The sequence below is a fragment of the Harpia harpyja genome, chromosome 9, assembly GCF_026419915.1.
Source record: "Harpia harpyja isolate bHarHar1 chromosome 9, bHarHar1 primary haplotype, whole genome shotgun sequence".
Taxonomy (NCBI): Eukaryota; Metazoa; Chordata; class Aves; order Accipitriformes; family Accipitridae; genus Harpia; species Harpia harpyja.
In genome coordinates this window covers 26,562,151-26,574,146 of record NC_068948.1, presented here as the reverse complement: position 1 = coordinate 26,574,146, position 11,996 = coordinate 26,562,151, and the positions used below count along the sequence as shown (strand labels likewise).

The window sequence follows — 11,996 nt, the reverse complement described above, 5'->3', positions numbered from 1 at the left end:
GCCCCCGCCCCCCTGCAGGGACCTCCCCGCATTATTTATTGCTTCCAAGGGCCCGGCCGAGGAGCGGGTGCCTTGGGAAGGGGGTGGCAGGCGAAGCAAGGATGCTCCTTGGGGTGCATTTCCCCTGGGAATAAATTGGGGTACCCCAAGTTGGGGGGAGGGAGCAGGGGAACTGCTGATTGGGAGGAGACCACCCTGGTCTTTCCTTATTTTTTGGAGCGGGGCGGGAGAGGAATGGGGGTTTGGGAGTGGGAAGCGGAGTTTGGGGTCTCCCCACCAACCTACCTCCGCTGCTGCTCCCCAGCCACCTGGCAAACAGGTCAGTAGTGTGACCCCCCCCCCTTTTACAGGTGGGGAAACTGAGGCACGGGGGAGCCCTGCAGCGGGAGACGCCTGGGCCACCCTCACACCTCCCCCCAGTCCCCGGCACTGGGACCAGTGTCGGGGCTGTGCTAGTCTGCGGAAGGGCCTTCACTGTCTAATCTGTGGCTGTGAGATGAGTGTGAATAAAGGGGGACAAATCTCGGTCGTGGCAGTGCCTGGTTTGTGGGGGTCACGGGGGGGGGCAGCACATGGGGCTTTCCGCTCCCCCCCCCTGCTGGCCCCATCCGCTTCCTGCGTGCCCCGGCTGCGGCTTTGCCCTGCGGTGCCCAAACTGGAGGCGTTTCTGGGGAAAAACGTCAAAGCACCGGAACTTGGGAGGACGTCGCGGGCGGCAGCCACTGACCCGCTCTGCCGGGGGGGGCTGCTGGGGGTGGCCAGTGGGGTCTACGGGGGGGGGGTCACCCCAGGGGGGAACCATGGACCCATGGGTGCCACTGGGGGCTGGTGTGGGAGGTGGGCCCAGGGCTGAGCCATGTGGGAGGAACACAGGCTGAGAACGTGCTAAACTCAGTGCACAGATGAGCTACCCCCGAGGTGCTTTGGGATGGGCTCAGGGACAGACAGCAGCCGGGTGGGGCTGGGGATCCACGGGGGAAGGGCAGTGGGTGCACACCAGCCATGCCCTGCCTCCCCGGGGAGGAGGAGGAGGAGGGTCCTGGCCAGGGGTGACAGCTGGGGACAGGGCCACTGTGCCACCAAACATTCCCCCTGTCTCCAGCCTTTCTGCACCCCAACATAACGGGGTGCTGGGGGAAGACCCTGAGCCAGGGCAGCTCTGTCATGCTTTGAGATTTGGCCTGGTGGGGGGGGACAAGTTGGAGGGCTCTTGGTGACCCCATGAGACCGGGGGTGCTGGTGTGACATCCCCTGTCCCTTATGTGTGGCCAGCTCCGGGCTGGAGCTGGGTCCTGGAGGGGAGGTTGTGCGTGTGCATGTGTACATGCGTGTACATTGCGTGTGCCCTGGTGTGATTGGGGGTGCCGGGACGCTGCTTTGTGGGGTTGGGGGGTGGGTTTGGGGCTGGGGGGTGCAGGTGTAGGGTGCTGGCGTGCAGGCAGGGTGCAAAGGTCTAGGCAGGGTGCAGGCAGGGCGCAGGGGTCCAGGCAGGGTGCAGGCAGGGTTCAGGCAGGGTGCAAGGGTCTAGGCAGGGTGCAGGCAGGCACCCTGCTCGGTGCCCGTGTGCTGTGGGACACTCCCTCCGTGGGGCGGGGGGCTCCGGGCAGGGTTGCGGCCAAGCCCCCCTTTCCCGTCCCGTCCCGTCCCGGGGGCTCCGGGGTCCCGAGTGCCGGTGAGTCAGGGGGCCGGCGGGGGGGGACAGCCCTGCCCCTCCATCCCCGCCCGTGGGCCGGGGGGGTCTCCGGGGCGGGGGCGGTGCCGGGGCGGGGGGAGCCACGGGCCCCTCCCGGGAGGCCGGTCCCTACGTTGCTTTTTAAGCCCCGCAACGGCCCCGTGTTCGGGCTGCCGGGCAAGTGCGAAGGAGGGCGGCCCCGGCCCCGCGATGCCGCCGCTGCCCGCCTGGCTCTGTCTGGCCGAGCTGCTGCTGCTGCTGCTGCTGCTGCTGCCCCTGCCCGCCCCGGGAGCTGCCGGTCCCTGTCCCCGGCCCTGCCGTTGCCCCCGGGCCGGTACCCTGCTCTGCCGGGAGCCCGGCACCGTGGGGAGCGTGGCCCGGCTGCTGGGAACGGGCAGCTTCACCGACGTGTGAGTGGGGTTGGGGATGAGGGATGCGGGGATGGGGCTGGGGGAGGTGGAGCTGGGGGCTGATGGAGGTTGGAGACCAGGCGGAGGGGCTGGGTGTGCTGGGGTGGAAGGCGATGGGGCTGGGTGTGATGGAGGTGGGGGGACAGGGTGATGGAGCTGAGGGTGATGGAGCTCGGGGACCGGGCAGGGGGGCTGGGGGTGATGGAGGCGGCAATGATGGGACTGAGGGATGCGGTGATGGGGTGGGGGGCGGTGGGGCTGAGGGACAGGGCAATGGGGCTGAAGGTGATGGGGCTGGGAGTGATGGAGCTGGAGGTGACGGAGGTCAGGGACAGAGGCGATGGGGCTGGGTGATGATGATGATGGGGGTGATGGGGCTGGGGGACAGTGATGATGGGGGGTGATGGGGTTGGGGCAATGATGGGGTGATGGAGTTGGGGGACAGGGTGACGGGGCTGGGGGATGGCGATGATGGGGGCGATGGGGCTGGGGATGACAGAGCTTGGGCTGGGGCAATGAGGCTGGGCTGGGGCAGGGATGGAGCAGGGACCTCTGCAGGGCTGAGACCGTGGTGGTGGGGCTGGATCTGCTGTGGGGCTGGGATTGCTGTGGGGAGTGGGGCTGCTTGAGTGGGAGGCATTGGGGGCTGCAAAGATGGGGGGCCCCTGCTGCATCCCTCCCAGGGAGCGAGCGAGGGGCTTGGGGCAGCTCTTTGCCCCCTCCCACAGCGATGCCAGCGGGAGTGATGGGCTGAGGGTGCAGCGGGGTCCCTGGGCAGGGAGCACCCATGCTGTGGTGGGCAGGGCCGGGGTGCAGGGAGGGACCGAGCCCCTCGTCCCTGCACCTGGTGGGGCTGTCACCCTGCCCCAGGGCCTGTGGGTTGGGATGCTGAGGGGGGTCTGAAGGGTGGCACCCCAAATTTGCTGGTTTGGGGGATCTCCTCTCGTCTCGCTCATCCCCTTGCTCCAGGACGCTTGGTGGGGAGAGGAGGGCTGGGGTGAGCAGAGGCGAGGAGGGTGCGGGGGGGGGGGTTACAGGGTGCTGGGTAATACCGGGGTGCCTCGACTCCTGGGTCCTCCCCCCCACCGCAGCCCTGGCTGTGCCGCATTGCTGGGGGCTGTCTGCGGCATGTCTCCATGCCTCAGTTTCCCCCACGTGCCGGGGGATGCTGCGCCATGGGCGCTGCCAGCTCTTTGTTCACTGGCTGGCGGGGTGGGGTGGGTGGCGGTGGGGATGGCAGTCCCCCGAGAGACCCCTGGCCCTCCCGTTGCCCCAGCCACCCTCATCCTTCCCATCCCCACAGCCTTGACCATAGGGATGGCAGTAGGGACCCCCCCACACACAGATGAGGGTCAGTGGGACCAAAAACCCCTCAGTGTGGGTCTGACTCTCCAATTAACCCCTGACAATTTGGGGTTTGCAGGAGGAGCCCCTGGGGTGGGGCAGGTGGGAAACCCCCGCACTCACTCCCAAAGGGGTCCTCCTTCACCCCCTGCCTTGGGAGAAGGCAGGGGGGGGACAGTTGGTGCCCCCCGTCACATCACAGGACACTGTGGGGTGCAAGGAAAGGTGGGGACCCATGGGAGAGTGGGGCTGAGACATGGCAAACTCACTATCTGGGGCAGCTCCATGGGCTCCAAGTGGCAGCTCAGCCCCGGCCCCGCACAGCACGCACCCGCTGGAGACTCAGTGCCGGCAGGATTGCCTGCCGCCATCCCCAGCCCCCCCGTTCCCAGCTCATCCCTGTCTGCCTGGAGGAAACTGAGGCACAGCAGGGTAGCTCAGCTCCATCCCTGCCCCTGTCCCCCCAACTGCAGGCTGCCACAGGGTAGTGCCGGCACAGCCTGGGGAGGGGGAGAGCCGTGGCCCCCCTCACTCCTCTCACTGCACACTTTGCTGGCAGCCCCTGGCATGGGGGGTCCCGGGGCTACTCCCCGCCTCGTTTGCCTTTCAGCGTCATCGAGAACCAGCAGACGCTGATGACCTTGACCCGGGCTGACACAAGGATGCTGCAGGACCTCAGGAGCCTGTGAGCACCCCGGGGTGGGGTCCCTGCACAGGGAAATGGGGGGGGCTGGGGGATCCCCAGAGCTTGATCTCACTGCAGGGAGGTGAAGTGGGGTGCTCCTAGGATGGGGATTCGGGGTCCCCAGTGTGGGTGCTCAGCCCTTCCCTCCCCCAGCACCATCTCCAGGTCGGGGCTGCAGCACGTCTCTGCCGACGCCTTCCTGGACACCCCCAGGCTGAGCTATGTGTGAGTATCCCCCCCCCCAAATTCCCTCCCCTAACCACCCGCCCCTCCCAGTTTGGAGTCTCGGCCCCCCATCCCCACAGGCACTCGGCCCTACTGCAGGGTGGCTTGTCCCTACGCCCGGGCAGGATCGATGGTGTCCCGCTGTCCATTGGCATATCAGCTGGGCTGGGGGGGGGCTGTGTGGGGCTTTGCTGCTGAGTGGGAAACCATCGATCGAGGGCAGGAGTGCAGGCAGCTGCCTGCTCCCCTGGGAGCTCCGTGCTGCCCTGATATGGGAGGGGACCCCAGAGAGCAGGGGACACGCACCCTGTCTTGGGGTGTGTGAGGCCCCCCCCCCCTTGCAGGAAGGTGCCTAAAGGCTGGTGGCACCCTGGCAGAGGTGGTTTTGCTTGGTCACGGTGTGACAGTGGTGACCTGGGTGCTGCCCTGTGCCCCGGCCAGACCCTCTGCAAGAGTGGGGTGATGCAGGACAGGGGTCTGCAGTGGGAAGGGGGGACTGACGGGGGGCTCTGTTCTCCAGGAATTTTTCCTCCAATGCGCTGCAGAGCCTTTCCTGGAAGACCTTCCAGCATCTGCCCCTGCAACAGCTGTGAGTGATGGTGAAGCGGGGGGGAGAAGGCGGGTGTGGAGTATCCCTCGCCTGGGAGATACCCTGGGGTGATGTGGAGGCAGGGATGGGCATGGGGCTGCAGCAAGATGGCGGCTCTGACAACCACGGGCATGGGGACAGGGACAGGGGTGGCACATATGGCACGCTACCTGGCCCTGGGCGCATCTGGGAGCACCGGCAGCGCTCGGTGCAGGATCAGTGCCACCAGGGTTGGGGCTGCCAGCATCCAGCCTCGTCTGACCTTGCTGGGGATGTATACACCTAGGCCACCGCAGCTTGTTTGACCCCTTGTCCTCTTCCCTGTCTCATCTCAGCATCCTGGTGGGAAATCCCTTCAACTGCTCCTGCGGCCTCCGCTGGTTGCAACTCTGGCAGAATGGGAGCCGGGCCGAGCTGGGGAACCAGTCGCTGGGCTGCTGGGAGGGCAGCGTACTGGTCCCCCTGGGCAGCCAGCCCCTCCACGCCTGCGGTACGTGGCAGGGGACCCCACTGGATGCTGGCTTTGTCGTGTCCCCCCCCGCATCCTGAGTCACTTGGCTGGGGAGAGCATGGGATGTGTGGTGGAAGGGTGGGGGGACACGACATGGCCCCGCTCACCCCCTTCTCTTTGGCAGAGCCCCCAACCATCCGCATCGAACACCCCGAGAGGGTGCTGCGCCAAGGCGACAGCGTCAACCTCACCTGCCACATCGCGGCCGAGTCACTGGCCACTGGGGAATGGGTGGTCCCAGAGGTGGGACCGGAGCTGCCCATCGTCACCAAGGCAAGCTGATCCTCGCCAAGGCACAGCCGGGGACCTTCCCGGCAGCACCATCCCCGCTGTAGCAGCCTCTCGCTGGTGGGGTGGGCATGGGGGGATGCAGGAGCTGGCACAGCTCGGGGGGGATGGCGGGGGGCTGTTTGCTCACCCTGTCCCGGTGCTCCCCACAGCTCTCGGACTGGGAAATCGTCCTGGAGATCAGCAATGTCTCCTCTAACCTCAACCACAAAGAACTGACGTGCCGGGCGGAGAATGTAGTGGGGCCAGCGGAGGACAGCGTGATGCTGAATGTCACCTGTGAGCAGCCTGGAGGGGGCCGGCATGGGGGCCGGGTGAGGGGACTGACTCGGGAACCCACCCAGCTCTGTTTCCCCCAGTCCCCCCCGTGATCCTTCTCCTGCATGAAGCCATCCCCCAACACTTCTGGTGCATCCCCTTCTCGGTGGACGGTAATCCGGTCCCCAGCATCCGCTGGCTCTTCAATGGCACAGCCCTGGCCGAGGGACCCTACATCCACACCCGCATCGTGGAGTACGAGCACAACTCCACCGTCCTCCATGGCTGCCTCCAGCTCAACCGTCCCACGCATGTCAACAATGGCAACTACACCCTCCTGGTCCGCAATCCCCTGGGCTTCGCCACCCGCAGCATCCAGGGACGTTTCATGGAAAACCCCTTCAGCTTCAGCCCCGAGGAGCCCATCCCTGGTATGTGCCAGGCAGGGGGAGTTGCCCCGGGGTTCCTCCCGTACCCCGGTCTCGGTGGATGAGATGTGCCGTGTCTTTCCTTGCATTAGTGTGCAAAATGGGTTATATCTGGCTCTCCGAGCAAGCCCTGATGTGCCTCAGTTTCCGCCAGGGTGGGAGCGGGCAAGGACGGGGCACTCTTGCTTGGAGAATAACGAGTGTTTCTCCTTTCTCTCTCCCTTTGGGCTGCACCAGTGTCTCTGTCTCCACTGGGTGAGTGACCGGGCACACTGCATCCCACGGGGTCCCCGCTGCAGCGGGCATAACCCCCTGCCCCAGCCCCCCCCTTCAAGCCATGCATCCCCCCCCCCCCCCACCTTGCCAGGACCAGCCCAGGGGATGGGGACCCCTCTGCCCCATGTTCACTCTGTGCCCTTCTCCCTGCCCCAGGCACCAGGAACAGCTCTCTGGAGGGGCCCGTGGAGACGACGGACGAGCACACGTTCGGGGTGAGGGTATGCTCTGTGGTTTGGGCTGGGGGGACCAGGACACTCACGGAAGGGTGGGACAAATCCTTAGGGTGCAGCCAAACCAGAGCCAAGCGGGATTGAGGCATGTGATGGGGATGAAGGGCAGAGTCCTGCTGCCTCAGTTTCCCCTGCAGCAGCTCCTGGGACTTGTGGCCATCACAGCCCCCCAAGGGCTGGGAGAAGGGACCTGGTGGGACCCCAACCTGAACCCCATCCCTGCCATCACCAGGTCTCGGTGGCCGTGGCGTTGGCCGTGTTCGCCTGCCTCTTCCTCTCCGTCATGCTCATCGTGCTCAACAAGTGCGGGCACCGGTCCAAGTTCGGCATTAACCGTGAGTCCCCCCCATCTCACCCGGCATCGCAGGGGATTCGAGCCGTGGCACACGGACACCCCGGTTCCTGCATCCGTGGGACGGCTGGGGCTGTGCTGGGTACCCGAGTTAGGACACGGCTGTGGGGTGATGGTCCCTGTGGGGTGGGGACCGTGGAGGGGTGCCGGGTGTCCCCCCCCCCCAGCAGCATGGGCAGCAGCTGCTAATTCACTCCTGGAATGGATTCAGCCTCTAAATGGGTTTGATCAGGCTGCCTGGCCCCCGGGGGCCGACCGAGGTGGGGGGGGGGGGGATGCTCGGCAGAGCCTGGCACTAGCTGCACTGGTTGAGGGGGGGCTGCGGGACCCCCTCCGCCGATGGCCTTGTCCTTGTCTCTGCAAGGCTCGGCGGTGCTGGCCCAAGAGGACGACCTGGCCATGTCCCTGCACTTCATGAACCTGGGCAGCAGCCCCCTCTCCTCGGCAGAGAGCAAGCTGGAGGGGCTGAAAAGCAACTTCATTGAGAACCCCCAGTATTTCTGCGATGCCTGTAAGGGCTGGGGTGGGGGACAACACGACCGCAGTTCCCCAACATCCTCCCATGCATTCGTCCCCGTCCCGGGGGGGGGGGGGGCACTGACGGTTGGGGGTCCCCCCAGGCGTGCATCATGTGCAGCGGCGGGACATCGTGCTGAAGTGGGAGCTGGGCGAAGGCGCCTTCGGGAAGGTTTTCTTGGCCGAGTGCTACAACCTTCTCCCAGAGCAGGAGAAGATGCTGGTGGCCGTGAAGGTGAGGAGGGGGGGACAATGCTGGGGGGGGGGTTGGGGGGTGTCGGTCAATGCCAGGCTGACACCGTGTGCTGGCAGGCTCTGAAGGAGGTGACAGAAAGTGCCCGCTTGGATTTCCAACGTGAAGCCGAGCTGCTGACAGTGCTGCAGCACGAACACATCGTCAAGTTTTACGGCGTCTGCACCGAAGGCGAACCCCTCATCATGGTCTTCGAGTACATGAAGCACGGCGACCTCAACCGCTTCCTCAGGTGGGTTCGGGGGCAGGGGGGGGTCCCATCCCACCCCCCCACTGCTGCTCCATCAGCGCAGCCAGCCTGCTCCCTGCTAATGCAGCCCTCCTTGCAATATTGATTAGATTAGCTGTCTGAGAGGCTTAAATAGAGAGAGATTGGCCATCAGCTGGAATAAGCAGAGACTTTTCGATTGCCCCCCCAGGTATTGCTGCTAGACGGGGGGGGGGGGGGGGGGGGGGGGCTGCCAGAGGCATCGCTTTAGTGGCCGTGCGATGAGCTCTGAGACGTGGCTTTTATGATTATTGTTATGGGAGTTGGCATTAATGGTTCTGCCGAGCAGAACCCCCCCCAGCTCCCGGCCGCGGCCGCCCCAGCACAGTTGTCAACCGCGCTCGGCATCAAAGGCAGAGCGGCTGGAGGCGGCCGGAGCCACGCTGGCCCCTGGCCTGCCTCGCACGCCCCGCTTCACACACGCCGTCACGCTTTCACACCCGGCCTGCGCGGGCTTGCAGCCCCTGACACGCAGCCTTCCCTGGCGTGACGGTCCATGCGTGTGCATGCATGCATTCACACATGTACACACCCTTCTCTGGCAGTTGTGCACACCTTTTCCCTGTGCGTGCACACCCTTCCCTGGCACACATGCATACAGGTGCACGTTTTTCCCCTGTGCATGCACACACATGTGCACGCTCTTCCCTGGGATGTGTGCACATATGCGTATGTGCTTCCCCTCTGTGCAGGCACATGTGCGCACCCTTCCCTTGCATGCGTACACACAAGTGCACGCATGCCAGGGAAGGATGCACAAATGCGTGTGCATGCCCTTCCCCTGTGTGCCTGCACACACTTCTCTGGCACCTTTTCCTTGTGCATGCCTTCCCCCTGTGCATGCACACACATGTGCACACCCTTCTCCAGCATGCATGCGCACAGGTGCGTGCCCACCCCTGTTATCTGCGCACATATGTGCACACCCTTCCCCTGTGTGCACGCACACATGTGTACGCCCTTCCCTGGCATGCATGCACATATGTGTGTGCCCTTCCCCTGTGTGCATGCACACACATATATACATCCTTCCCTGGCAAATGTGCGCACGTATGTGCGTGCAATTCCCCTGTGTGCATGCACACACGTGCATACCCTTCCCTGGCACGCACGCATACCTGCTCGCACCTTTCCCCTGTGCATGTGTGCAAATGTGCACACCCTTCCCTGGCATGCATGCACACAAGTGCATGCCTTTCCCTTGTGCATGCACACCCTTCCCTGGCACATGTGCATGCCCTTCCCCTATGTGCCTGCACACACACGTGCACTTCCTTCCCTGGCACGCATGCATATGTGTGCGCATCCACCCTTCCCCTGTGTGCATGCACATGTGCACCTCCTCCCTGGCATGCATGTGCACAGCCCTTCCCCTGCTTTTGCACGCCCTCTCCCACACACATATCTGCCCACCCACCCCCATACGCGTCTTGTCCCCCGCTCTGAGCAGCCCCTCTGCCCTGGCAGGTCTCACGGCCCCGACGCCAAGATCCTGGACCAGGGGCAGGGGCAGCCCTGCGGGCAGCTGACGCTGAGCCACATGCTGCAGATCGCCACGCAGATCGCTTCAGGCATGGTCTATCTCGCCTCCCTCCACTTTGTCCACCGTGACCTGGCCACCCGTAACTGCCTGGTGGGCCACGACCTGGTGGTGAAGATTGGGGATTTTGGCATGTCCCGGGACATCTACAGCACTGACTATTACCGGGTGAGTGGGCTGGTGAGCTGCCCCCTCCCTGCCCACAAGCTCTGCGACAGGCTGGGAGGGGCGGGCATGCTCAATTTTCCCTCTTAGCTGCTGCCTCCCAACCCATCTCCATCCATATTTAATCATAGACCGGTTTGGGTAGGAAGGGACCTTTAAAGGTCACCTAGTCTGACACCCCCCCGCCATGAGTGGGGACATCTCCCACTCGATCAGGTTGCTCAGAGCCCCGTCCAGCCCGACCTTGAATGTCTCCAGTGATGGGGCATCGACCACCTCTCTGGGCACCCTGGGCCGGTGCCTCACCACTTCCAGTGTAAAACATTTCTTCCTGACATCTGGCCTGAGGCGTGCTTAATGAGCAGGGCTAGGGCTGGGGAGGGACAAATGGTGGTGGGGTGTGTCCCTGCCCCTCTGACGGCCCCGCTGTGGGCAGGTGGGGGGCAGGACCATGCTGCCCATCCGCTGGATGCCCCCCGAGAGCATCCTCTACCGTAAATTCACTACTGAGAGCGATATCTGGAGCTTTGGTGTGGTGCTCTGGGAGATCTTCACCTACGGGAAGCAGCCCTGGTACCAGCTCTCCAACACCGAGGTGAGGGAGGGAGGGGGATGAGGATGGCAGCAGACCCCCATGGGGGTACCCGGTGAGGGGGGGGGGTGTTGGGGTGGGGTACTCCATCTCCATCCCTGGTTCCCGCAGGCCATCGAGTGCATCACGCAGGGACGGGAGCTGGAACGTCCTCGCACGTGTCCCTCCGAGGTGTACGCCATCATGCAGAGCTGCTGGCAGCGGGAGCCCCAGCAACGCCGGCCTATCAAGGAGATCCACAGCCACCTTCAGGCCCTTGTCAAGACCCCCCCAGTCTATCTGGACATCCTAGGCTGAGCGGGGACCCCCACCCACCCTCCGCTCCTTGCTGTTCCCCCTGCCCTCCCCGCTGCCCGGGGCCGTGGCTCTCCCCCAACCCAACGGAGCCCCTTGGACTGATGCCTTGATGGGGGGAGAGGGTTGAAACCTTATTTATAGTGGAAAATGCCAGCCCAGCACCATGGGGGGGCTGTAGGGCTGGGCTGGGGGACCCCCAAGGCTGTGCCCCCCCGGGGTTGTGGTCATGATCCCAGGCTCCTTGGCATTTCCCTGGCGTGCTGGGGGGGAGGCGCTTGGCTGATATAGGGTTTGCTCTGGGGAGGGGTGGGCAGAGCTGAAAGCCCCTCCAGCACTGGGTCTATGCCTGTGTGGGAGCTGGGCAGGCTCAGCTCTCTGGGGGGATGCGGGCAGCCTGTGGCTTGGCTGCTCCTTTGTCCCCCATCCCGGTTCCTGGCTGGTGGGGACACCCCACGCTCGCCCGCTCTGCAGCAAAACTGGTCGATAATAAAACTGTCCATCTCTCCCCTGCGCTGGGACCCGCCTGCTCCGGGGTGTCTGCCAGACATGGGGTGGGATGGAGGGCTTTTGGGGAGAAAAAGGGGCTTTTTGGAGCCGGGAGGTTCTGGCTGGGGAGCTGGAGGGGATGTACTGCCCCAGGAATTCCAGGATGCAGGGATGATGTGTGCCTGGGATGCAGGGATGACATGTACCCAGGATCCTGGGATGCAGGGATGATGTGTGCCCAGGATCCCAGGATGTTGTGTGCCTGGGATGCAGGACCGATGTCCCTGTCCCCAGCCCAGAGAAGGATTATTTTGGCTGTGCCACGGGGACCACCTTGGGCATCCCTCCAGGGATGCTCACGCCATATCCTAGCCTGGGCACCTGGGTCCCCTCACCAAGGGGTCTGGAGTGGGATGGGACTTCACAGCACAAAGCCAACCCCCTGCCTAAAAAGGACGAAACCCTCCCTTCCCCACACCCCATCACTGGAGCCAGGGGGTTATCGCATGCCCTGTAGCATCCACTTCATCATTCTTTCCCCGGGCTCTTGGGCCGCCTTGGTAATGGTTGAGACCTGGATCTGACCGTAATGGAGCTGAATTGATTTC

General features: G+C 64.5%; 2 protein-coding genes across 2 annotated transcripts in view; one reads left to right on the top strand and one right to left on the bottom strand.

The window, feature by feature from the left end:
* MRPL24 (mitochondrial ribosomal protein L24) overlaps window positions 1-11,996 on the bottom strand; it is a 79,680-nt gene that overhangs the window by 44,978 nt on the left and 22,706 nt on the right. The window lies entirely within an intron of this gene.
* On the top strand, window positions 1,854-11,407 carry NTRK1 (neurotrophic receptor tyrosine kinase 1). Its single transcript, XM_052796333.1, has 16 exons — window positions 1,854-2,082; window positions 4,037-4,111; window positions 4,265-4,336; window positions 4,857-4,925; window positions 5,261-5,415; window positions 5,561-5,709; window positions 5,877-6,003; window positions 6,084-6,413; window positions 6,843-6,901; window positions 7,152-7,254; window positions 7,636-7,782; window positions 7,892-8,022; window positions 8,100-8,272; window positions 9,776-10,016; window positions 10,450-10,608; window positions 10,717-11,407. The coding sequence occupies exons 1-16, from the start codon at window positions 1,883-1,885 to the stop codon at window positions 10,900-10,902; spliced, it is 2,376 nt and encodes a 791-aa protein (XP_052652293.1). The 5' UTR covers window positions 1,854-1,882; the 3' UTR covers window positions 10,903-11,407.

Bases quoted from the DNA above. Each gene is read 5' to 3' on its own strand.
- NTRK1 (XM_052796333.1), top strand. From the start codon at position 1,883: ATGCCGCCGCTGCCCGCCTGGCTCTGTCTGGCCGAGCTGCTGCTGCTG. The intron at 2,083-4,036 runs GTGAGTGGGGTT...TTTGCCTTTCAG, and splicing joins ACGGGCAGCTTCACCGACGT to CGTCATCGAGAACCAGCAGA. The intron at 4,926-5,260 runs GTGAGTGATGGT...GTCTCATCTCAG, and splicing joins CATCTGCCCCTGCAACAGCT to CATCCTGGTGGGAAATCCCT.